General features: G+C 33.3%; 2 protein-coding genes, 2 long non-coding RNA genes and 1 pseudogene across 4 annotated transcripts; 3 read left to right on the forward strand and 2 right to left on the reverse strand.

Annotated features, from left to right (window-relative positions):
- Positions 1–3,106: 3,106 nt before the first annotated feature.
- LOC122598679 lies at positions 3,107–5,043 on the forward strand. The gene is made up of 3 exons (XR_006323690.1): positions 3,107–3,264; positions 3,382–3,549; positions 5,008–5,043. It is a non-coding gene; the product is annotated as an uncharacterized LOC122598679 (long non-coding RNA).
- LOC122598678 lies at positions 5,042–11,606 on the forward strand. Its single transcript, XR_006323689.1, has 14 exons — positions 5,042–5,436; positions 5,546–5,717; positions 6,313–6,382; positions 6,457–6,652; positions 6,917–6,942; positions 7,009–7,280; positions 7,381–7,716; positions 8,019–8,164; positions 8,245–8,325; positions 9,477–9,563; positions 9,693–10,083; positions 10,155–10,256; positions 10,590–11,295; positions 11,377–11,606. It is a non-coding gene; the product is annotated as an uncharacterized LOC122598678 (long non-coding RNA).
- A 2,761-nt stretch (positions 11,607–14,367) lies between these two features.
- On the reverse strand, positions 14,368–15,316 carry LOC122598677 (SKP1-like protein 11). Its single transcript, XM_043771259.1, has 2 exons — positions 14,850–15,316; positions 14,368–14,668 (listed from the first exon to the last, which is right to left on the reverse strand). The coding sequence occupies exons 1-2, from the start codon at positions 15,129–15,131 to the stop codon at positions 14,483–14,485; spliced, it is 468 nt and encodes a 155-aa protein (XP_043627194.1). The 5' UTR covers positions 15,132–15,316; the 3' UTR covers positions 14,368–14,482.
- Positions 15,317–15,838: 522 nt separating this feature from the next.
- LOC122598676 lies at positions 15,839–17,108 on the forward strand (annotated as a pseudogene).
- Positions 17,109–19,447: 2,339 nt separating this feature from the next.
- On the reverse strand, positions 19,448–21,198 carry LOC122598248 (suppressor of kinetochore protein 1-like). The gene is made up of 2 exons (XM_043770851.1): positions 20,692–21,198; positions 19,448–19,808 (listed from the first exon to the last, which is right to left on the reverse strand). The coding sequence occupies exons 1-2, from the start codon at positions 21,079–21,081 to the stop codon at positions 19,614–19,616; spliced, it is 585 nt and encodes a 194-aa protein (XP_043626786.1). The 5' UTR covers positions 21,082–21,198; the 3' UTR covers positions 19,448–19,613.
- Between the last annotated feature and the right edge of the window lie 5,408 nt (positions 21,199–26,606).

The following is a 26,606-nucleotide window of genomic DNA, read 5'->3' on the forward strand; positions in this document are numbered from 1 at the left end:
AAATATTGTGATGTTATATCTGTATCTTTTATGTAAATCAGTAGCTATATCCATCCATCAGTTCTATTTATATGTTTTATTGTTAACTTAATAACTTCTTGTACAAACGTTACAGTATATAGGAACAAATGTAATCTTATCTACATGAAATAAGCTGATTATATATAAATGCACACATGTATGTGTCTGTATGTAATCCTTAATTCTTATTCATGTATTTCGACCAACTTGTTATTCATTAATTAATTATCATCTAAGTTCTGTCCTAATCTCTCCATTTCATCCGATTCAACCTTTATGTTTAAATGACAAATGACCATATGCTAATAAATACACATATATATCACTTGATCAAAGAAGATATAGTATCTGTATTAGTATAGATCAGTATATCTAATTAATCAAGACAGTAATGCTAAATTAATCTTTTATATCTGCTGGTACTGATCAAATTTGACCAGTCTTATATTATACTCAAATATGCAAAACATCACTTATGATTCGCACGTTCAAGAAATCAGCTTAGCGAGATTTTAAAAAATTCGGTATTAGGTGGGATTTGGTACCCAAGTCCCGGTCCCGTACCGAGTCGGTACTAGTCCCGTACCGATTTATATGGGATCGGGATCGGTACTCATATTTGAGAAAATTCGGGATCGGTACCGTCGGTACCGGGACCGGTACGAGATGGTACCAGTCCCATGCCCATCCCTAGGAGGTGCCCTGATATCTCTGCCTCTCTCTCACACACACACACATGGAAACAAAAAACAAAATTTCCAAATCATTATTTAATGGTATTTACACTAAAATAGGTTAGGCATAACAAACACTAACACATATGCACACTTCTCTGATGTTGATGGGTGGAAAAAAAAGCATCAGATCGGAAAATATGGGGTGGGTTGGAAAGGATCGGTGGTGGTGAGCGGTTGCTATGTTAAAATACCCACCAACGATGAACCTTATCTATCTTTTTCTTCAAAGAGCGCTTGTCCTCTAGCTTTTTGTTGTCTCCCCCATAAACGATGGTAACGTTAAGTGTTACAGTGGTGGTCGCTACAGTGGTCTGTGGTGGTGGTTGACGCAAACGATAGTGCTTGCGGGAGGGAGGACAAAGTGGGGAGAGTTTGTGGTGGTCATCGATTTTATTGATTTTCGGTTCATATAAACCCGAGTCAAAATTTCAGTTATTGATAGATTTAGGTCTTGTTTTGATTTGGGGGAAAATTTTTGGAAAGAAAAAAAACTTTGGTTTTTATTGTACAAACTATCAAATCTGACTATTATTAGTGTGAGATTAATAGTAGATCCCATCAAAATGGGTGTAAATTAGTTTATGTGATTTTGATTTTGATAGTAGTGTGATGGTGATGATGATTTCAAATAGATATGTATGTAATTATATAAGGTTTTGCAGACAACGAAAGAAATACGTGAACTAATATACTCGTATATTTTTTTCTTTTGAAGATCTTGGTTTTCTGGGTTAATTTTTAGAGTAGCAGATTTGAAGAAATATAAATGAGAGATAAGCATGGATGAAGATAATGGTGCCGTAAGAAAAAAAAGAGTTTATGTGTAAAACTTATAGATAAAAAAGTATAATGGGCAACCGTGTACAAATGAAAAAATACGTTAGTCTTCTCGTGATTAATCCATAATAATAATAATAATGGTAATGGAGGGATTCCTTACCCCGGTACCACAACAACGACATTATCGGATGGCTCAGCGAACGGTGACAAATATGTAATTACTTCTCGAGATCAAAAATTGCTAACGGTGGCACTAGTGATGGTGATTTCTAAATTCTGATCGGAAAGTTGTATGTTTGTAGTGGTTACTCCACTAAATGCTTGAACAATTTGTTACTTAATGTTTGTTTCTTGCCTTTCTTCAGCCACACAGTGATTTTATTACCAAGGTTGAATAGGTAAATTGGTTTTAAGGTTTCACAAATCAACCAAAAAGGGTTGAATGCTTTGACTTAAATTGACATGTTTGTATTTTGTAGGACTACCTGTGTTAAGATTATCAAGTCTAATAGTAGAATAGAAAAGAAAAGACCTCGAGAGCAAATATAATTATTTTCACGAATACAAAAATGAGGGTAGACTCCATATAAATACCATGGAACATTATTAATTAGATGCCACAATAATAGGAGTTTTAGTTGATTTATATCTTGTTTTTTTCTTTTTTTTACATGGAGTTTTAGCAATAACTAACAATGAGATAAAGTTCACTTAAAAAAGATGATTTTAAATGGTGGCGATTAAAATAAAATGTAATCGAATGGTCCTGCTTTTGTTTTAACTTTGATTACCGGGAACAATTCCTACATTATATAAATCCCACTAAAAAAAAGTTAGTTACTGCCTATGTGGCATGTTTTAGAATGCAAGAAAGTTTAAAAATCCTTACATTATATCTCCATAGCAATTCTAAGGATTAGTTATCTTTAAACGAGCAATTATGAAATTATATTTAAACCGCCTCCCCTCTCATTCTTTCTAAGGCTGGACGGAGTGGGTAGGGGAGGGAACCGGTATCGGGTCGGTACCGGTTGGGTGGGCAGCGTTTTGGGAGGGCTGTGCCGGTTTTGCTGCCGATATTGTAACCGTTGCTATGCTTTTTTTTTTTTATATATACTGAGCTGCCATTTACGAGTATATATACATATTTATATATATAAGTTGCAAGTGTGGTTGGAAAAGAAGACACATGCACTATCTATATATAATATTAAGTAAATTTATATTTACAATTTATACCCTGAAATTTAAATTATTTATAATTTGGTTCAATGTTTTTTTTTTTCTTTTTTGTTTTCTATACATTATATTATTATTTTATTACACATTATTACTATTTATCATTATAATAATTATTATTATTAAATAAAATGTTTTAGTTTTAAAAATGAAATTAAATAAAAAAGGTAGAGAAGGGAGGGAAGGGGTGGCAAAGTGCTCCAGCGTAAGGGAGGGGAGGAGGAAGAAAAGCAGGGGAGGAATGGGGAAGCTCTCCCCCACCCTAATATAAATTACCCTTCTCTCACAGTTGCGCTTCCCCCTCTCATTCTCTCTAACATAATCATCTCTCCGAATTATTTTGTTCTTCGTCATCAAGGAAATCACTAAAACAATCACATTGATAAAATATAGATTTTTTGTTATCCTCTTTCATTCGTGTCATCTCCATCTGATTTCATATAGCATAAGGATATGGCCCAATAATTAAACTGCAATAGTATTTTCGGTGAGTTTCATTATAATTCTGTTGATTTGATAAACATATATTTTTGAATTTGCTTTACTTTTTTCAAAATATATGGATGTAATTTCGTTTGATGTTATTTTTGGTTGTTAAAATAAGGGTAGAAAAATTCACGCTGATGTGAAGAAATTTTTGCTATCCAAGTTTCCTACAATTTGGAGCAATGGGCTTCTTATACACGAAGAAAAAGAAGAGGTGAAGGAGATCATTCCACAGCTAATGCATTGGACATCTAAAAAAATTGATTCTCTATGCTCATTGACCAAGGTACATTATTACCTTGAGATTTTTTAGTTCATGTACATAAATCTCTACTTTTGTTTTTTTTATTGCCATGTTAAGTTATACTCTTAAAAATTAATTATGACTAATCATGTCTTAACTATCTACTAAATGTTAGATATTATCTTGAAAAATTCACCGAATATGCGTATTAGTAATTATTCAACGAAATAATTTGTAGTTTTTGTGTGCACACCAACTATCCAATAAAATGCCCAACTGAAAACCCATTATTTGTTATCTTATATATATATATATATATATTCTAAAGTTGTAAGATTGAAATCAATGCTAAGGATTAAGAATTAATTAGGGATTTTATGATTTTACTTCGAATTTATGTTTTACTGATTTGTTAGGGTCAATTGGAGTGTGATGCAGTTAATTGAATTGTTATTATGTGTATCAGTGTATATATGTATATATGTATGTATTAGATGTAAATTGGATGAATAAATCTATTGATTGACAGTTATAAAGATGGTAATAGTGGGAAGTGGAAGGTGAAGAGAAAATTGATGAAGCATATTACTATTACTAAATTACTCAATAATGATAATAACTTCCTGCCCTTTCTCACCATATTCCATCACCAAAACCTCTAATCAAATCCATACTAGCTCTTACTTTTCACCAGAAACACAATTCAATCTCTAATGATAAATATGTTCGTTTTATTGTTATAACTTAGTAACGTATAGATTTTTGTTGCTAATTTCTTTTTTGCTTACGTGTTTTATTATAGATTCTAGCCATATTTACCCTCTTTTTCTATATCTATTGTCATGATATCGGATTAAACTTTACAGGTTCTTTTATTCTTTTTGTAATGACCTTTTTTTATAGAAGGTATAATTTGTTTGTATGTTGTGTTCTTATTGTGAATACGTTATTGATAAAAAAAACACAGGTGTTTTATGAAATGCCTTGAAGAGTAGTTATTGAATTTTTAGTACTATATTTGAATATTTGATGCATGGGGCTATATTTCAAAAGTTGGATTTCTAGCAAGGTTTAGATGGACTCCAAACCGTCTTTGAATTGCACTTTTAACTAGAATGTGGTTTGAACAGGGCTTTGACTGAAGCTGGGTTGGGATTGGTCTTTATAGGTTGAGTTTTGTTTGTTTTGTCCATCCTACACAGGGGGGAGGGGTTGGGGTTGGAGTCGTGCTGGTTTTGGTCAACATGATTTAAGAAGTGTGATACATAAATGACCCTGTTTGGTATGAATCATTACACATGTCAACCATTTTGGTATGGCAACCAATTGATTGTGATGCCATATTTTCAAGTTTCTTATGTTTTTGTAATTGGAAGATGTAGAGACAAAGAGTTTTTTTCATAATTCTGTCAATTTTAGTTTAATAATAGTTCAGGCAATTTGTAACGATATGAAAGACATAGGTTTGTGTGATTGTGTCCAACTTATTGCTTCTTGCAGTGAGTATTTCATCGAGTTCAATTCTTCTCGGATCAAAGTTCTTCAAGCTTAGGAGGACCTGGTTTGTTCCATAAGGAAGACTACCTCAGAGGATTACGAGTCTCGCCACCTCCACCATTATGAAGGGCTCATGAAAGCTCTCATTTTGTCTAGGTACAAGTAAAACTTGATATTTGACCTTTTTTAAATTCCGTCATTGTAGAAAAATCACTTGAAAGTTCACCGTTGAGAGGATTACCACTTTGAAATATTTTATCTTCACATAGTTTTGCTCAGGCTATAGGAACCATAGGTGTTACTGCATTGTCAAAAAGAAGACATAAATATGGTGGAATCAATTTTGGATTCAGCAAAGGAGAAATATGCAAAAAAAGGACATGTCCACAAACCCGAGATTGTTAATGATCATGATTCTCATGTTCTTTCTCGGTATATCCATTAATAGAGTCTAAAAAATACATATGCTGATATAATATGTTGTTTTTAACTTATCTGGACTACATGGATATTGCTTCTACTTATGATTTCTACTATGTAGATGTGTAGCAAAGTCATTCAACCAAGTTCACCAGTAGTGGTTTTTTTGAAAGATTATTATTGTCTGCTGCAACATTTGTGGAAGATGAAAATTTCATGGGAAGCCCGTGCTGATTCCCGCATAGCTTGCATTCTTTTCTGTCTTCCAAGGGGTGGATCTGAACTTGGGCAAGGTACATATTCTAAATTTTGCCTACGACCATCACTTGATGAAAATGCCAAAAATTATGTAAAAAACTCGTGATGCTGGAAAATAGTGCATGCTGCCTTAGTTTACGAACTACTCTACTCATCCCGTATTATCTTTTGGGTATTTGACACTTAAGTTTAGGAAGAAGAACTTTTGGTAGTTCTTCATTATGCTTTTTTTTTATTAGTATCTACATATAATATATATGTCACTTAAAAAAAAGTTAGTTATTGCCTATGTGGCATTCTTTAGAATGCAAGAAAGCCCAAAAATTTTCACATGACAAGTAGATAGGAAGTCTACGGATTGGTTACTTTCTAATTGCTCAATTCTAATTCATAACTGCTTAAGGAAAGAACGTGTGTTTGTTGGCCGTTACCGAACCATGCACTTATGGAAGTTTATTTATCCCACATGTTTAAAATAAATGTGATTTACATCTACGCACAATTAATACTTTTTTGGAAGGATAAAAACAGGTTCTGAGCAGTCATAGTTTGTCTTTCGAGCTCCTGCAACTTCATTGGATTGTTACTGCTTTATTAATAATTTCTGTATTGGTTTTGTGACATGTGTAGGTAACTAGGTAGTCATTTGGTTAAATCGAACGGTCTGCAAAAATTCGTGTTCCAGCCTCAACAGTGAAAGGTTCGAAGAAATCTTTTATCATACACTAAATGGTGGCATGGGGATGTGTAAAGTTGTTGTCTTTTGTTTGTCAGCAACTAGCAGGTTAATGTCACACTATGGGGGTCTGTCAAATATTTTGCAACAAGGTAGAGCCGTAGAGATTATGGATGTCCGGACAAAAAATGGGTGGTTCAAATTTATGTGCACAGATGGCAAGAGTAGAAAGGGTCTTAAGTAGGAGAACGGGAAGTTTCAGTGCAATAGCAGTAAGATCGACCAGTTAACAAGGTTACGTATTTCCTTTTTTATATGAGCATATCAATATTAAAATGCTGCTGGAGGTCCAATATTGTAGGTTGAATTTATGTTATATTTGTTTCCAACATGGCTTTTCCATTGGTCGGTTTGCAAAAGAACAGTCTTCGTTTACTTCCATCGTCCATCCCCTTCTTAACATGATTATTTGGGTTTTGTCGTTTTCGTCTAATATTTTTATCGTTTCATTTGTTCATGTGCTGGAAAATGGCTATCTAAGTGTTGATCAACATGTAGATAATGAAGACCTGCATGAGAGCTTGGTAATTAACCTTATAATATACGTATCTTCGGTTATTAAGCCCTTTTGATATATGTTTTATATATAGGTCCGGCCAACAATATCTACAAACAGATTAGAGGTGTGCAACAATCAAGATCATAACCTACAGAGGGTGGGAGTACCACATTTAAGTTGAAGACGTTCAACGCAACATGATCAGGTTGTATGTAGTATGGACCCAAATGGACGTCATTCACACAGCCATTTGTAGAGAAATAACAACACTTTGTTATTCAGGCCGGAAGTCTAACCAGTTCTGGAATAAAATTTGTTCATGCTTGCCTAATAGAAGCAATCGATCAAACCTACCATCAACAGGTCCACACCTTCAATTCTGTCTCCCTGTACAAACATTCAAATTAAATTACATTGTCTGTTTTTTATAGAACGTTAACCTTTGTATTGTATTACATCGTAGGAGTTCCCCGAGCGCTTTCTAAAAGTATTGATTGGCCGTCCGTTCAACTCCCATTACTTAACTCTACAACTACACGTAGCAAACCAAAATGCAGAGGTCGATGTATTTTATGAGCCACGTCCTTGCAAAAGGAGTGGTAGTTACTTTTAAAGGCAAGACAAGGCAGCATCACTCTCCATACCTTTAACTATCGTGTCCAAGTTTTCAACACGGACGAGATTGCTCTGCATCTTGCTCTTACCGATCATTGCAGCCCCTATATACACTCCCACAACAATAGCCGAACCTTACTATGAGAAGCATCTCGAGTACCATACTCTGAACACGCATATGCTGGTATCTTACCCTTTCATTCACCATATAATGTATATCGTGGTATCTTTATTAATTTCAAGCACTCTATCAGTGACACATTATATATTTTGTTTACTAATTTTATTATACTTCGTTTACTTATGTTAAATATTTTATATTTTCTTTATTGGTTCATAGCTTACTCAATTACAACCATTCAGATCACTTTTTCTTTATAATCATTACTCACTAATGATGATAATAACATATGGAGAAAAAATTGTTCAGACACTACCTTCACTCATATCACTGATTTGCTAACACAGCCACAAATTTTTATGCAGGCTATACCAAGGAGGTTCGTTTGCAGCCACCAACATACCAAAAAGTCATCCTACACTTAGGCCATCTAGAGTTTCACGTGAAAGGGAGCGCCAAGTGATGCACTGGACCATCATCCTTACTTCCATGACTGCCAAATACTACCTCGGTACCACTATATTTCAGTGCCACGTTTTTTTCTGATGTTAGAAACCAAACTCCTGGTAGTAAGTAGTAACTACCTTACAGGGTCAGCTTTGCCTCTGAAGCTCCTTATTATTGATGATGATGACGACATACTGGCTTTGAAAGAATCCAATGTGCACTCAGGTTATAAGAAATCACTTTCTTTTTTTCCAATATAGGTTATTGATAAGAAATCAATGTCTCTTATTCTGTCGCGTGTCTCCTGTTTTCTTCTCCAAAATGATGTTTTCTCATAATTATAGATTTAGTTGTGAAATTATAAAGGAATAAAAAGCGAATTAGTTTTTGCAGAATGATGATTCCAAGGTACCTTTCTTTTCTTCTTATTATTTTTGATAATTATCAAAAACAAATTTGGTTGATTTGATATTAATAAATATAGTTTTTAAAATTTGCTTTTTTCTCAAAAATATATCATCAGCATTCAAATTGTGAGACAAGGGAACAAATTTTTACCCCAACTGCCTGATTCCGTCCGAAAATTTTTGTATACTACACTCGCAAGAATGGATGATTTTATGACATTAACTGGGCAACTTGGTAGATTTCTTAATTTTTTTTGATTTTGATTATTGCTTTGACATATATTTAGGCCTGATATTGTTATTGTATGTTGATCTCTCTTGGGTTATAAGAATTTTTCGTTTTTTCTTTTTAGATTTATCGATTACTGACAATAAAATGTGGCTCATGAACTGTGACTTAACCACCTTCGAAGTTTGAACAAATTCTGATTTTAGAAGGTTTATAACAGTAGAACAGTAGGAATGTGCATAGGCAGATACTTTGTCTTACTGTATTACTCTAACCTAACGGTGGCAAAACAGGTTTTGGTTTGTGATGATAGTTTTTATATCAAGCAAACAGGTTTGAATTGCACTTTTGTAGGTGGTAAGGTCGGCTGGTTGAGGGGGTGATAAATGTGTCAAACCATGTATGGATAACTTAGCTTGATTTTTGAGGATATGACATCGAATATCAATCTATGATGATGTCAATACATGTTAGGTATCAAGTCAAAGCGGGTCGAGGATTTCTATAGTATAACTTTATTGGTAGTAAATGTTTGAAAACCCATTTGAGCATGCTATAGTGACTTTTATACCGCTCCACCTGTTAGAAACATATAACAACTCGTATTGACCCTTTTAACATAAATGGGTGAAATTCATTTTGAATGGAGTACAGACAAGAGTAATGTTCCAAATGCAATTTTAGATAAAACTAAATTTAAGCAATTGTAGGATTTAACTTCTGTTATCTTGCTTTTGTAGGAGATGAATAAAGAAGAAGCTATAGAACTGAAGGTTGTCATAAAATCCGAAAGGGAAGCAAAATTTTGAGTCGAAAGTTTTGGCATTGTAAGATCATCTATTGTCTCTCTGAACACTCATCGTACACCAGACTATGCAAAAGACAGACATCAAACTGTTAAATGTTTTCATTTTTTAACCTCTTGTGGCACTCATTCGTTTTTTTATTGGTTCAAGCGAAAGGTGATAGGCTGGTTGAGGGGTGAGAAAGGTGTCAAACCATGTAACTTGGCACATGGTGAAACGGGTAAGGTTATGGATCCCTTTTGTCCACTGGTACATACTAAAATAGGTTTGATGTTATTTTCATTTGTCCACTTCTCGGAATCAAAATCTAACCCAAATCACCCGTACACAAGTTTGATGGAATCCGAAACCTTCCACAGAAAAAAAGAGTTTATTTACACATAAACTTTCATGTAGCTCATGGTGATCGTAAGGTTATGCTTTTAAATACTTATTTATTCTTTGACACCCACACACTCATACAGTCATACAGTCATACTTGATATTTTTATCATCTTTCTTCAGGTATACCAGATTTCTCCAAAGTATAAACTTTGAAACAGTGAGTCATTTTGATGATATACTCATTTAATATGAATAAATCCTCAAACTTTTCTTATTTTGGATATGCAGGTCATATTTTTGATGTGAAATCTTAGTCAGCTTGTGAAAGCTTGAGTTTGAGCCAATGTTTGTGATATCTTTTCATGGGCCTGTATCCACTTTTAATAACTGGTAGGAACTCATACCATAGTTGTAACGGGATTGTGTTTGATTCTCCGTGGAAATTCCTTACAAGTTACCTGCGAATATAGCACGAAGTTGGCCCATAGACATCATAGATAGTACAAAAATAGCTTGGACACAGAGTTTTGTTTGTAGATAAATCTTGCTGTTAAGTGCCATGCTATTTAGGACCAGAGTATACAAAAAGTTACCCTTAGTTATTTTAGTTTGTTATTGTGATCAATATACGAGGCTTAAACACCATATTTGACTGCCAAAATACCTACAAACCTCAAACTTCAAGTATGTATTGTTTTAGACTATCTTAACTTTCTTTTCTAGGTGATGAAGAATCTGCAGAAGTTGACCAAGTTACAAGACCTATGGTTAGGTCGCAATCATATAAAGTCCATCAACTATTGTGGATTAAAATGTATTAAGAAGCTCAGTTTGCAAAACAATCTGCTAACTTCTATGAAAGGCCTAGAGGTAGCTCTTTTGTTATTTTATAGTAAGGGGGTGGTTGGGATGAATGAAGTTTAATCAGACCTTTTGGAAAAGCTTATTACACAAAAGATTGACCTCAGGTACCCAACCATCTTCATCCATGTTTCTACTCTCACTAGGAGTGTACCGCCTTAGAAGAACTATACTTGAGCAAATGGTATAGCGAAAATGGAAGGCCTATGGAGTGGTGAACCTGGGGGTTTTGGATGTTTTCCTTAAAAGTGTTGTTTCTTTGTGTCTATTTTGTTACTTATTTATCATACACGAGTCACTAATTTATTTATCTTGAAAAACATAGGTTAGATTTTAGCTCATGATATGGTAACTTGGTTAATAGTAGGAGGTGAGAATAAAGTTGTTTGCCATCTGTGTTTAGATCATATTACATGGTCATCACTGTTTGTTTATGTTCCAGCACTGCTCCATAGTCTTACAGTGTGCACACGCATTCTCTGTCATGCACCATCACCCTCTATTACATCCCTGTTATGGAACTACCTTTGTCTATGTTGATTCAACATCAGATTCAGTATTATTTCATGTATTGTAACTTATTTTAGTTGATCATTGTTAATTTTCTATTGTAACAACTCACGTTCTGATATCAATCTTTTTCCAATAGGGTAATGCCAATTTGGTTAAATATATACCTGAGGTCAAACATGGATGAAGATGGTTGGGTACCTGTCTCTTAGATTGCCTTCGTCGAGTAAGTAAATTTTTTCGGTTTTTCAATGGAGCAAAAGGGAACTCATTACTTAATTTATGCTTGACTTTTTCTTTAGTTGTCCTTGCCTAATAGTTTTGAAGCAAGGGGTAGATCTTTTTCAGTTCATGCTTTGCATTCGTAAATTGGGATTGATATATATATATATATGGAAAATGATACATGATGTTAACATGATGTAACTTAGATGATGTTCTCTCACATAGTCACATCAATTTTTATACATGTCAAAAAGCCCCCATAAATTTTATGATTTGTGAGAGCAACATCATCTAACTTGATGTTAACATCATCTAAGTTATCTCCATTTATTTAACAGTGCGCAAATTAAGTAGCTTGGGTATGTAATGTATTGAATGCTATTCAATCTTATTAAAAACATTTACTTCAATCTTACTAAAAAAAGTTGTTTATGGTTGTAAGCGCATCACACGGTACAAGCACTAAGTGATCATTGTAAATTTTAGGTGGCTTTGATATCATGTGCAATGAAAGGGACAAGATAGAGAGACATATTCTGAGTAGAATGACACTTGAAAAATCTAAGTTTATCTTTAACTACATTTAAACCAATTATAAAACTTTAGCTAATATATATCCAAGTAATAAAATGTCACTCTAACTAAAATCATTGTGAGTAAAAGGCATATACCTATGAAATTAATTTATTAAAAGAATTAAACGAATACAAAATACTATGCACATTCCTAAAGGTACGGTAAACCTTCGCACTTCAATACCATTTAACTTCCACCATAACTATCAAATACCTAACAATTTTTTTGTTGAACATAAAACTACTACAAATTACGTACTCCGTAATTTAGACCACAGTCCCCTTTGAATCCCATAGCTATGACATCTTCATCAGCCAATGAAAAATATATAAGAAAAGAAGATTAAACCTATAGACATGTAAAAAGTAGAAACAATAGAAATTTGAAATATAAAGTGATATGTGCAAGAAGAAAACTTACTGTCAATTTACTCATGAATCTGTAATTCTATGCTATTGTAATTTATCTTTCCTATTTACGATATTGGCTTACACAATTATGTTCCTAATTGCTTATGTGTATAATTGCTTAAAGAATAAAATAAATTTAAAAAATTGCTTACGACTGCAAGCGCATCGCGTGGGTCTAAGCACTAGTATATATATATATACAATAATAATAATAATAAAAACAATAAGAGTATGAAATGTACCTTTACAAAACATTTTTAACGGGTCTCTTAAAGTCATAATCGACATTTCCAAGTTCTCGTCAAATGAGTCAAGACTTGAACCGTATGCTAAGTGCGAATGTTGACTTTTGAATGGGGCGAAAACCAATCTTCCCATCACAATCATGTTTTTATTGAAAAAAAGAAAACTTCGCTTCCATATCATTTGTTATCTTCATATACAGTTGCTTAGTCATACAATAACGTATCCTAATTAAATTCCCTCGGTGGGAAAACCGGATCTTTAACAAAGTAAAACCGAATCAAACGCTCATGTGACTCGACAAGACGGCGTACTAGAACTGACTTTCGGTGACGCGGTCGTTCTACCACTTGAGTGTTTTCACCTTGCGCAACTTGCATCATTAGATTAACGGTCATTTGTACCGTGTTATCAATAGCCTCGTCTAAATATCCACTGTTCATAAAAAGAAAAAAGACCTTGTCTAAATCGGTTGAACCATCCGAATCATCGCTAGGTGTTAGACCCTCCGATTCATGTGGATCCATAAGTCTAGTAGAATATGTGATAGTATGTGTTTTTATAAAATGAAAGAAGAAAGAAAGAAAGAAGATAGTCGAATGTTGTTTGTTGAAAATGTGTAGTATATATACAGGATACGTAAGATTAATAAAGTTAAAAATTTATTTTACTTTGGGTCAAACTATCCGTTGGGAACGGATATATTTTCGTATTCATCACCCAAGGCGCCCGTCTTGCCCATTCCACCAACCCCCCTTTCCGCCTAGCCGGGCCGGTGTTCACGGCGGCATGTGGCGACGTTGCCAAGCATGCCGCTCCATACCGCTTAGCCTAAGGCACTGCACCATGTCCATGCATCCCATATTACTGTATGCCCGCCCTTAAGGTAACCACATTTAGCATACATATGACATGTATAACAATCTATTGCAGACAAAAAATTATCAAATCATGACTGACAAAAAATAACTGATAAATCTACACTTCTACACTTCTGATAAGAGAGTAAGAGACTATATATACTTGCACCATTTGGGCTCACTTTTGCAAGCGGCATTTTCTTGAAAAGCTTCAAAGAAACATTTAAGCTACCTGTTGAAGCAAAACCACTGATAACAGCACTCCAACTTATTACATTAGGCTTAAGATCTTTTTCTGACTTGACAAAAAAAAAAAAAAAAACGCATAGAAAGCCGCGTGTCACACAGACCAACTTGAGCATACAAGTACACAATGAAATCAAACTATGTCAAGTCATCAAACTCTACATTGTAATCTTGGAAACAAGCTTTTCAGCAGGTTCAGAAACTCCATGTTTCCAATACACGCACAAAAGCGAGTTTTTAGCAAACAAAATAGCATCAAAACCAGCCGTTACCAAATACCCATATGTACCTCCCTCCTCATATCCTAACTGACCCAAAGGCCAAAAATGCATGACAAAATGGGCGAGTTCAAGTGAGGCACTATAAAGTTCATGAACCATTAACAAACATATTAAAGGTAGCATATTCAGCCGATGTATGGTTACAATGTCCATTTGGGTAATGTCAATCTAGAACGGATCATATATAAACTAAAAGTCAAAGATTACAACTTTTGTAACTTGTAATTTATTTAACACTCTGTTACTATCTGCCCGTACACCCAAACTTGAATAATGAGGAACACAAAGATTGAATAAAAACTGAAGTGACAAAGACTAGAACACAAAATGGAAGCAGCTAGTCACAAGACAAACAACATTTACCATAAGGACAACAAGAAGAAGCCGTAGCTACTAGATGATATTTATTCAAATTCTTCGGGGAAATTATTGAGGAGATGTACCATGATTTCAAATTTATAATAATTATAGTCTTTCAAATTGTTATGGAAGATGCCGTAAATCTCATCGGCAGTCATCTTGGTGAGCATGTCATCAACTTCTTTCATCAGCAGCTCCTTTAGGCTTTTTATGTCCAAATAGAAAGCAGCCTGAAAATAAAAACACAAAAATAAAGACCAATCATCATCCAAATAACATATACCCATTTGGTATTTGCAAAATAATAATTCCCTGCATATGTGAGAGAAAACAAATTTTCTTTTTGATAATAATAAATTTATTAGAATATAAAAGAAAAAGAAATACTACTACAAGAGAAAAGAAGCGTACAATCATAAGATTAATAGCATCGCTGTGGTAGCGTTGGAGAAATTGGGAATCGAAAGCATTCAAATCGGCAGGATTATTATTGTTGATCTTGGCACGTCCCTCACAAAATTCAGCAACCTTGTAAAGGATGTCGCTTTGGCCTTCGAATTTGAACTTTTCAAAAAATCGACACTCGTAATCGTTACGTATAAGCATACACTCCTTGGCAAAGGGTTTCGCGTCGACGCACACCCCGTCCGAACAACGAATCGTGATCTTAAACTCCTCCTCCTCCTTCATCATGCTCGTAGTATTTTTATTTATTTTTTTGCTTTTGTTTTTGTTTCTACTTTTTTTTTTACTAGGGGAAAAAAACAAACAAACTTATGATCAAACTAGTCCTTACTAAATCTATATTTAACACTTTTACCCCCCGCTCCCCTAACTATTTATTTACTTTTCTCTTAGAATAAACACAAAAAACACCAATCCGTTGTATCAGAATACATATAATTTATTGTACACAATGATATGTAAAATTAAAACGTGTTTTTGAAAAGTGATAATTTGGGAAGTCAAATTATTTTGGTTTGTTTTTTGAAACCTTACTTGGGAAGTCAAAAAACTGTTGCAATAATACTGTATTTGCTTAAATCTTAAACAATGTTCATAGATAGAAAAAAAAAAAAAAAAAAAAAAGAAACATTTTGCGTACCTTTTTAGATATCACTTGATCCACAAAATGTGGAGAGTAGAGCGGCGGCTCATTGTTTGACTTCAATTAAAAGTACAACATCATTACTCTATGTTTAGTTAAATGTCATTCCAAGGACTGTACTATATCACATTGACAATTATATATGTTTAACTAGATGGTAACGTTTTATAAATCATATCCTTAAATGGTTAAGTTCTCATTTGACTCATCCATAAGGAGGTATCAAGGATTTAGTTAAAATCTCGTGGGTTGATATCTTCTGTTTGTTCTAAAAAACGATTGTTATTTTTATAGGCAAGTTTTTGTTTAATTAATTATGTGTTAATTAACCCTTTACTACACTTACCAGCAAAATCCATTTGTTTATAGGCCGTCCTGCCAATGGGGTATAAAATAAGAAAACAAGCATATATATACACAAAGTGATAGATCCGCCTAAAAAAGTTAAATCACATGCCAAACCTCTCTTTTCCATCGTCCCTATTTCATACTCTAGAATGACAACTTACGGCACGATCCCAGCTTCATCGTCCGGTGTCGGTACAACAAATCTCGAGTACCTTTCCCGTGCAAAAGACCGGATCAAAACAGGTCTAAGGACACGCCGGCCATGGAAAGAAATGTTCAATATCACTTCACTAAACTTCCCTCACAGCATTATATCGGAAGCGTTCCCACGTATGAAAACAAACACGAGTTACTTCCTCATGAACTATGTGATCATTATGTTGTTGGTTTTGTTCTTAAGTTTATTATGGCACCCCATTTCGTTGATCATGTTTGTTGTGTTGATGTGTGCATGGTTATTTTTGTATTTTTTACACGAGAGCCCTTGGTGGTCTTTCAACGTGTGGTTGATGACCGTGTTGTGTTGATTGTTTTGTGTGTTGTGACTATTGGTTTGTTGATGTTGACTGGTGTTACGGCTAATGTTTTGGTTGCGGTCTTGGTTGGGTTTTTGGTTGTGTTGGTTCATGGTGTGGTAAGGAAGACGGATGATTTGTGTTTAGATGAGGATGGTGTTGAAGCCGGTGGTTATGTGATTGCGGGATCTTCGTCATAGAAGGTAGTTTCAAAGTTGTTTTGTTTGTTTTTGTTTCGGTTTGTGCCTATTTATGTTTGTTAATTTATGCTTTAACTCATGATTGTTTTCGGATCAGTGTGATCGACTAAATCCGGAGGTATCTCATTATATAGTTTTATTGTTACTACACACATCTAAGTTATTTGAGTCATACTAAGCCAACATATAGATGAAAAAGTCAAAGACTTGTCCATTTACCCGTTTATTTAAGTCAAATTAGGTAAGGTCTTGTGTTGGTTGGACTTAATTCTAAATTTCTAAGTTTCAATAATTTGCTTTACAGTGACGTTTTTGCTGAAGCCAGACCCTCGGATCTGCACGGTTAAAACATAATGATATCATTCTTCACAGCTCAACATAGCTTACGCTGGATGTGAGATTTTAGGATCTTGAATAGGCATCAACTTGAGGCAAGTTATGTGTAGACTTGAGTTGACTGCGGCCCCCAACATTCAACTAACTCTTGATCCATGTTATGTCATGGTTCACTAATAATGTAAAGAATCCTATATATTGTAACTCAATCCACATGGTACTACTAAATTCTCTAATAAACATCTATTTTGAGATTTGGTAATGCGTATCCTTAATGACACGGATGAATAGTGTTAAGACGCCTATATATCCGTCAAGTTAGGTGTCTGGGTTTCCCTTGATCACTCACTAGCCCAAATACATATGGTGTGAGATCTGTTATAACCCGTGTACGTTGTTGCTTCTCCAGAAATGTCGATTAACACAGCTGGATGTGTATAAAATAGCAATACGTTTGGCTCAATTAATCTGAAACTAATGGTGAGAATTGTTTTGTCGATTCATTCATTTCATTCAAAAGAATATACTCACTAAACATTTAACCAACACTTTGTGCATGTGCGGGGTGAATTACAATATCTAACTAATCATGGTTCTGTACAAGGACAAAAGCATAGAAGATGAACAAAAATATGTTACACGTTTATCGTGTTGGGCATTTGGGTTTGCATTACCTTCGATCTTCACATGAAGTTCTTCTTGCCTTTTCCCTTTGCCAATAAGAAGGGCGCACTGAGTCGAGAAAAAGTTTGCTACTGAACCCTCCTTCAAATGTCTCCTTCATTGGACTTTGTTATGGTCCATATAGATCCTACCACTCCGATTACCAACGTCTTGACTTGAGTCCATGATCATGTCTCCTTCTAGTACCCTTAGCACCTTATTCACAAACCAATTAGATAAATACTTGTCAGCTAGCTCTAGGATTTGTAAGGATCAATTCACATATGATGAACACAGAATTGCATGAAAAGGGACTAGGGACTTTGTTTTACGCTCTCTCAGGCCTAAAGTTTGTCCATTCCGCGTAAAAGTGACAGTCTTGCATCCACCCATGATATAATTGGGCTAGAAATCTCAAAAGCATGGATTAAAACTAGAATGGGCAAAATTATTGAAGTTTTCTTTGTATAACCTTATTGGCCTTCTTTAACATGGATGTTGCTTTTACTGGTCAATGCCTAAATAAAACAAGTAAAATGGGCCAACAGAATCTTGAAGCTTAAAAGTTTTAGCAGTTGCAACCTGCTTAAAAACTGCTTTTTGACAGGAGAAAATAGAGGATAAATACACTACTATTAAACCAGGGAGTACCTGTGACATGCGAGAACGTAAATGTGGATCTCGTTGAATGTAGAGAGAAGCAGCTTGCAACATACAATAAACCATTTCTTCTGAGTAAGAGCTCCCTAAACGCGGGCTCATCAATGGCATCCTCTTCCAACAACGGATGTGCCAAACACATGTTAAAGACACAAATATCAGGAATAAGATTCTTTTGTGACTGCTGAAACGTATTAGTTATGCCTCTAAATCAGCACTTGAACCAATGGAGTGACGGACAGTGACCTGGCACTATCCATCTGAGATGATCTATCTACATTTCAGCCTAATATTTTTTCTGCTAGGTTCATACATTCTATAGGTAGCAAAATAGGCATGTCGAGTAACTAATGGAAACGGATTGTGCCAAAACCAGTTACGGTTAAGTGTGGGCTTGGTTAAGTTGACCCACCACACACTGTTTTGTCCACTTCTTTGGCATAAATAATCAGAAATAATCATAATTCAGTATATACATAGTGACATAGTGTTACTCACCTGCAAATTATCTTGTGTAGCCTTGCAACTTAGATAATGACATCCGAACCCTGAAGGTATTATATATAAACACAGCTAAGATCAATCCTGTTGTATATATAGAGTTAAAACGTCACATATTCTTTAAAAACCTCATCTTTGAAAACCCTCATCTTGAAACATTAATTTTGGCTTTGTTCGGAAAAAAATATCACAGAATAAGCAGAAGAGGCAGACTGGGATAGTATAACCAAAAGACAAAAATAAAGTATAACCGATCTTCTACTTGAATATACTGATTATGGAGGATGTTACCTTCACAAAACAAGGGATCTTCTACACGATCTCTTAAGGTCCAACAAAAGACGATAACTGGCATTCCATTCAATTGTTTTCCCAGTAAAACCCAAGAGACACATATGCCCCAATCAAGTTCCAATTGAAATCAATTGTCCAATAAAAAAAGTTACACGCCGTGCAATCGGGAAAAAATGGAGGGTATACTGATAAAATATAGGCCTCTTACATTTCCTCCTTTATTGAATATAGAAATAGTATAGAGATTATAAGGATAGCTACATTAAAAAGTAACCAACCTTTTTTAGGTCAACCAAATAACATCAAGTCAAGTGTTGATGAAGAGAGGGGAGTTGGATACTGCTCCCTTATCAGTTAATAAGTTAATACCAATAACAATGATAATTTAAATAAAATATACTCGTATATAACAATAAGAGGTAACCTAAAAATAACAGTGTCATACACCCATTTGTTCATCTTTAGATTTAATCAAGTGATATGCAACATACATATTGAGCATCCGAAACAAGGAGACATCCGCAATCTAAACTACTGCAATAAAAAACACTCAGCAGATCATTCGTTCATGATGCCAAGCCTCAAGAGAAGGGGTCATTCTTGAGGGCTTTTCCCACGCTTCATGAGTGAAATCAGGCAGGTTCATGGTCTTGAGAATCTCTTCGGCAGACTTTCCACGGAGCATGTCAACAATACGATTACGCGTCAGGTTCAAAAGGCTTCCGATCCTCAGTTTGTAAGCAGCCTTGAAATAAAATAAAACAAAAGGAAGCAAAGTGAAAACAATGAACACATTCAATAGGATTGACTGAGTTACATATACAAATAATCACTTTTAAAATTATATGTAATAGAAGATTAGAAACATGCAAAATTAAACAAAAACATAATATTACAAAGTTCAAAATCAAGTCTTTAAAAAATAAAGATATTACTTAATTGGAAAGAATTTTAACCAAAAAATTTATATACAGTAAATAAAAATAATTGACCATCTAGGAACTGAGTTTGACCCACATTGACGTTGTTTGACCTGTTGACCGATTTTCTAGTGCAATCAGGAAGTTTTTGTACGGATAGGACTATATTTTCTGCCATTGGTGTAACTAGGAACTTCTCCTAATATATTTGTAAAACTAGGAAGTCCAGTGTTGTAGGCACCGAACTTGTCCACGTACATTGAAGTCCGGTGTTGTAGACACCGAAATTGCCCACGTGGACAAAAGCTACCTCAATTGGCATCAAACCGCACATGCTTTCTGAGTGCCACCTAGACCAAGTTCGGTGTCTACAACGCCGGACTTCAATGTACGTGGACAAGTTCGGTGTACTTCCTAGTTTAACAAATATATTGAGTCTTGTTCTTAGTTACACCAATTGAGGTAGTTTTTGTCCCATTCGTACAAATTTTTCTGGAATCAGGCCAACTCAAATCATAATCGGCCAAGAGTACCAGCTTAAGGCTTAATGGTATGGTATTTTTCTAATTTAGAAACACATGTCTTGGATTGGACTTTGCAATTAGTTTCGACTAAGTATATTTTTAATAATAGTTTAAGCTATGTTATTTGCGGAGGAACTAAATAATTACAAAGGATATATAGAGAAGGAGAGGGAGGGAGACGTACATCCATGAGTAGAACAAGAAGCACTAGTGGCTTTTTATGGACAAATTTGACAGAGAAATCCAACAACTTGTCTAAAAGGAGATGACGATCACCATGAGCATGGGCGTTGAAAATATTGAAGCGTGAAACACAAAAGTCTTTAACCATTGAAAGGATGTTGCTTCGGACATCGATGATTGTAAAAACTCGCCCTATATGTCCCTCCTCTATTTCGAACGGCCCCTCTCTTTCACTTATCTCTGTTTCCGCTAGCTTCCTTTGGATATACTCGGATTCAAAGCAACATGCGGGATCGAAACGGACAATCTTCTTATCGTACGAACTCATAAGCCTTATCATCGCCCCCTCGACGACCTTGCTCGAACAAGCTTTTTTACTCTTTCTTGGCATCGTCGAAAACCCAAGAAAAAAGAAAACACGATCTATTCATTCAATTACTTATTCGCCATTCTATCCCTTATTTATAATAGAGTGAGTTACCTTTTTCGTTTGATACGATCCAGCCCAATCAAGCAACCCACAAATAGCTTGGTACTCTCTTGACTTTCCTTAATTTCAATAGAATTAATATTATAGTAATAATACTAGATTTTAGACCCGTGTCCAATACTGGACACGGGACTTACGATATTATAAATATTAGATATTCATAAATTTAAATAATAAAAGCTTATAAATCTGAATATATCACAAGTTCGTCATTGTCATTATTAGATGAGATGTATTAATGGAACCTTTTGCCGTAGTCATTCCATAAGGCACATGCTACTATAATTCCTCTATTATAAAATTTTTTGAAACCAGTTGTATTGATATTATGAAAGATAATTAAGAATTAAAATATAAACATACTTATGATCCTGTACTTGACATTCAAGTATATGTCTTTGATTATGATGTGAGCCAATAATACTAATAAATTTATTTTTAATCACATGTCTTATGATAATTAGATAACATTTAGGATTGTTTTCATATTCTTTGATAACAATTAGGACTCTTGATTTGAGTGACAATTGTAACTTTAAACATTAATACGCAAAACTAAAATATAAAAAGGGAGAAAGTTTTGTATCTTTTATTCAAGTAACCCTCTGTTATATATCGTGCTTTGTTTTGTGATCGGCCCATGTTCTGTTTGACATAATTTTTGTAGACAATATTTTATATGTTGAAATTATTTTAATTGATCAAATGGTTGTAAAATTTAAAAAATTCTTTAAAGTTGATGGCTAAAAATAGTATATATCAAGTATTTAGAGCTAAAAAGTGTAAATTATTGATTGAAAATAAAAACGTGTAAATTAATGAAACTTTTTCTACAAAATAATATAAATGCTAATATAATAATATATTTAGATAATGATTATTAGGATTTTTAATTTAAGTTAATCTAAATGATGACATAAGCAAAAGTTAATTCGATGAAATTGAGCGATTTGATTGGTTAATAAGTCATTAGTTCAACTGTATTAATATTAGTAGTCGATGGTTTTAATATATAATAATTTGCTTATGTATTAATTTTTTTATATATATATAAAATAGTATCTATCTTATTCTAATATATAGATATAGGTGGTCGAGATTTTTAATATAATCCATGGTAATATATGGTAATATCTTATTCTAACATTTAATCTTATTATTTATATAATAAAAAGTGATATAGGTAGTCGAGATTTTTATTCCATGGTAAATACTTAATCTTTTTATTTATATAATAAAAAGTCAAAAAAAGTCAAAATTGAAAATTTGATAAAATCGAGAGATTTGATTGGTCAATAAGTTATTAGAGCAACTATGTTTTAGTATAATAAAAGATGGAAAAGAGTTAATTGCAAGATTGGTGTAACACCCCAAAAATCTTAAGGTAAAAGAAATTAACCCTTTTTTATAGTTTTGACATTAAATTAATTTCCTAGTATTTTATTTTTGGAAATGGAGTTAATTTAGTTGGAACTTTAACGGATAGCGGGTAAAATACCCACAAAAGTAGAAGTGGGTCGTGGCACCCATAGAGTGTGCCAACCACATACATTTTCCTTACTCACTTTTCCACTAACTTCTTCTTCTTCACTCCCTCATGCAAATCCAACTCTTTCTTTCAAAATCAAAAGCTTAATCCTCTCTAATTCAAAAAGGGAAATCATTATACTAATCATCACCATCAAGTAACCTTCAATTAAGAATTCAAAAGCTAGGGTTTGTGGTTTGGAGGTGGTGGCCGAAAATTGAGAGAAAAAGGGGAAGAAATTGTGGCTTGAAAACCTTAACCTATTTTCTTACATTGTTGAGGTATTGATTTCCCCTCAATTTAGTTTCTTTTTTCTTTTGAATTTAGGGTTCATGGAGGAACCCATTTGGGGGTTTTGCTAGAAAGTGAATTATGGTTAATTTTTCCCCAATTCCTTAGTTAACCTAGTTGTCATTGAGTTATATGTTGAGTTTGTTTATGAAATTAATAAGTGCATGTGATAATTTTTAAGTTATGAGAAAAGATGAATGTGTTTGCTAGTTATTGAAATAATGATGAAAATGGTAGAATGAGCTACCTAGGGTTATTGTAAGAATGAAAGTAACTCAATGACAAGTGGGTTGGGTTTTGGGTGTAGAAAGGCTAGTGTTTGAGTAAGACTAGGTTGAGCTAGTCAAGTTGTGAATGTAAGCTTATGCATTTTTATGATATGATCATAGGTTGAGCTTGTTGAGCATTTTCGTTTTAGCGTTGTTATCCTTGTTGCGGAGGAGGTGAGTATATTTGCATACCTTTACGTATACGTTGGGCCAATTACCATGAGATGTGAATGTTCCAAGCATGGTAATTGGTTCGGCGTTAAGCCCATGTGGGGCATTGTGAATATGAGGCCTAAGAACCTCCGGGGCCTAAGAATCCCGATAGTTGATATGATATGAGGCCTAAGAATCCAGATAGATGTGATTGATATGATTGTTAGCTTATATGGATCCATATATGTGTTGTTAGTGTGAAAGGTGAACATGTGAATGTGTCATGACGATGCCATAGGTTACATGTAATAGTCCTTGTACTTGCCCTCCTTCGTATTCGTAAATGTATGCAAGTATATTCACTAAGCCTTTGCTTTATATTTTTAGATGTTTATCCTTTTATAGGTAGTTCCAGAAGAAGGAACTAGTGTTGAATTAGAGCTTGAAGCATTGAAGTGAAGTTTTTGGCAAGACTTGAAGGTACTAGGTCATTCTTGGTTGAATGACACACTTTTGGTTAGAGACTTAGAAATCCCTCTCCTCAAGGCTCCTGGTACATTTTGATTTGTTGGTCATGCTTTAGTTAAAATTGTGTAAATGGTCAAGTGCAAGTACTTTTGGAAAGTTGTGTAATTGAGCTTTGGGCGAAAATTGTGTCAAAGTGGGTAAACGACCCATTTGGATAAGTAAATGACGTATGACCAAATGGATCTTTGAATTATGTTTGTAATGATGTTAAAAACTTGTTTGAATCCTCAAATGTTATGGTTTGAAGTTGTGTTTGAGTTTGAAAATTTTGCAAGTCAAGAAAAGTGTCAAAATTGAGTTTATTTCTGTCAGGTATAAAAATGCGGCGCATATTTTAGTTCATGCGGCGCATTTTTGAAAATCTTAAATCCGGGTACCGCCTATTCAAAAAATGCGGCGCATGTATAAAAACATGCGGCACATCTTTAAAAAAAAAAAAAATTCTTGTATTTTCGGGTTATCGAGTCGGGTCCTTTCAATTGGTCCATGTGGTTTGTACATTTTAGCAAAGAGGATCCCTTTCCGAGAATCGTTGCAACGGGGTCCCTTTTATTTTGCAAAATTGGTCCAATTTAGACGGATCCGTTAAAAGTGGCCGTCAAGTGTGCACGTGTGCCGCACATGCGGGTTTTTACGTACTTTCCACCCCACAGGGACCCCCGTTGCTAGAATGGAAAAACCACAAGGACCAAGCTTGCAACTTTTTAAAAAATCTATCACTAAAAAAATACCTTTTAACTTTTTCATAAAAAAATAAAATTTATTAAATAATTAACTTAAATATAATTTTTAACACTTTTTAACTTTTCATAATTATTTGTTGTTAATAAACTAAAAACATATTACCACTAAAAATTTAAAAAATTATTTAGTGATGGAATTTTAACAATTGTAAGTTTATAAAAAGTTAAAAAGTAATATTTAATGATGGATTTTTAAAAATTGTAAATTTATAAAACTTTTTAACAAGTTAAAATGTATTATTTAGTGATGGATTTTTAAAAATTGTCAAACTATAAAACTTTTTAAAAAGTTAAAATGTATTATTTAATGATGGATTTTTAAAAATTATAAGTTTATAAAACTCTTTAAAAAGTTAAAAGATATTATTTAGTAAATTTTAAAAATTAATGTATAAATGTTCAGCATCCTAATTGGTGAATCAACTGATAAATTAATGTTAGAATTAATGATACATTAATTGAAGAGGAATTGTATCTATAAATAGAATGGTAAACCATTGTCTTAGGGGCAATATTTAGAAAAACCCTATATATAAAAAAACAATGTCTTAAATTCTTCTATGGCGAAACAAAGAACGTTAGATGATATTTAACTTTTAATTACAACCTTTAGATTAAAATAATAATGTTATTTCCAATTTTAGTATTCAGAAAACATGACATTAGTCCCTCTATTTTAATAAAAACACTATTTAATGATAACTTATAACCGACTTTAATTTAATTATTTGATAAAATAAACATTCCTAATGGAGCTAATTCTCATTTTATTAGTTAAGGAAACAATGAAAAAAATAAATAAGCTGTTTCTTTTCTTCTCCTTACCATCAATCACAAAAAGAAAAAAGACAAACCAATTTTGGTAGAAATCTAAACTTTTAACTAAAACATTTTTTAGATAGATACTACTTTTTATATTTGTATAAAAGAAATTTCAGAAACATGGATCCATAAACCTTTTACGATTTTTCTTACGTACTGATATGATGTAGATTTTTCTAATTTAAGTCATTTTATTATTTCTATTACTTTTAAACTAATAATGGCCGCTTAGAATCAAATTTTAAATCATTATATCTTTTTATTAGCCTTAATACCTGTATAATGTACGGTATCTATATATATTGTATCATAAAGATATTTAAATATGCCTCATATATGTTTCGTGAGTTGAAATAAATTGTGGTTAGAGTTTTCGATTTACCTTAAATTTTTTACAATTACATCAAAATCGGAACTTGTAAGCATAATGGTGGACAGCAAATAGACTTGTGATTTCGGATCGTAAACTAAAATATTTTTTAATAACTTAATATAAGTAATATAAGTTATGAGTTGAAATATTTAAAAAAAATAGAGACAATTTTATTGCGAAAAAAATCAATCAAATAAGGTTATAATGTATTTTGTATTTATAAGTCAATAGTTAGAGTTTAATTCTAAATCTAATAAGGAAATTGAATCGATATACAATTAAAGATATAATTTAATTAATTAAATAAATTAAAAGGACATGTGTTAGTCAAAGATTACGACACGTGTCCTTTAAAAAACATCTCAATTCTGTTTTAGTTTATTGGTAGATGATATTAAATTAATAAATAGATTATATTAAAATTCGCATAAGTTAATGAACAGATATAACGGGACTTTAAATATAAAGATTATAATAATTTAATTGAATAAAATATGAGTACATGTTTAAATAATACATATCTAAAAACAAAATACACTATAGACTTTAATCCCATACATTATATGTAAAAAATTAAATTTTATTATAAAACATCACTAATACAAACATAATATTGTTTCATGAAAAAAATACATTTAATCTTTAATTTAGTTTGTTTTAACTATTATTTACTTTTGAAAATAACATGTTAAATTAATTATAATATCACATGCATTATA

The sequence above is a fragment of the Erigeron canadensis genome, chromosome 4 (assembly GCF_010389155.1).
Source record: "Erigeron canadensis isolate Cc75 chromosome 4, C_canadensis_v1, whole genome shotgun sequence".
Classification (NCBI taxonomy): domain Eukaryota; kingdom Viridiplantae; phylum Streptophyta; class Magnoliopsida; order Asterales; family Asteraceae; genus Erigeron; species Erigeron canadensis.

Excerpts from the sequence above, each read along its gene's own strand:
- LOC122598677 (XM_043771259.1), bottom strand. The coding sequence starts at position 15,131 with ATGATGAAGGAGGAGGAGGAGTTTAAGATCACGATTCGTTGTTCGGAC. Across the intron at positions 14,669-14,849 it reads ATGCTATTAATCTTATGATT|GCTGCTTTCTATTTGGACAT; the intron begins GTACGCTTCTTT and ends TTTTATTTTCAG.
- LOC122598248 (XM_043770851.1), bottom strand. The coding sequence starts at position 21,081 with ATGCCAAGAAAGAGTAAAAAAGCTTGTTCGAGCAAGGTCGTCGAGGGG. Across the intron at positions 19,809-20,691 it reads TTCTTGTTCTACTCATGGAT|GCTGCTTACAAACTGAGGAT; the intron begins GTACGTCTCCCT and ends TTTTATTTCAAG.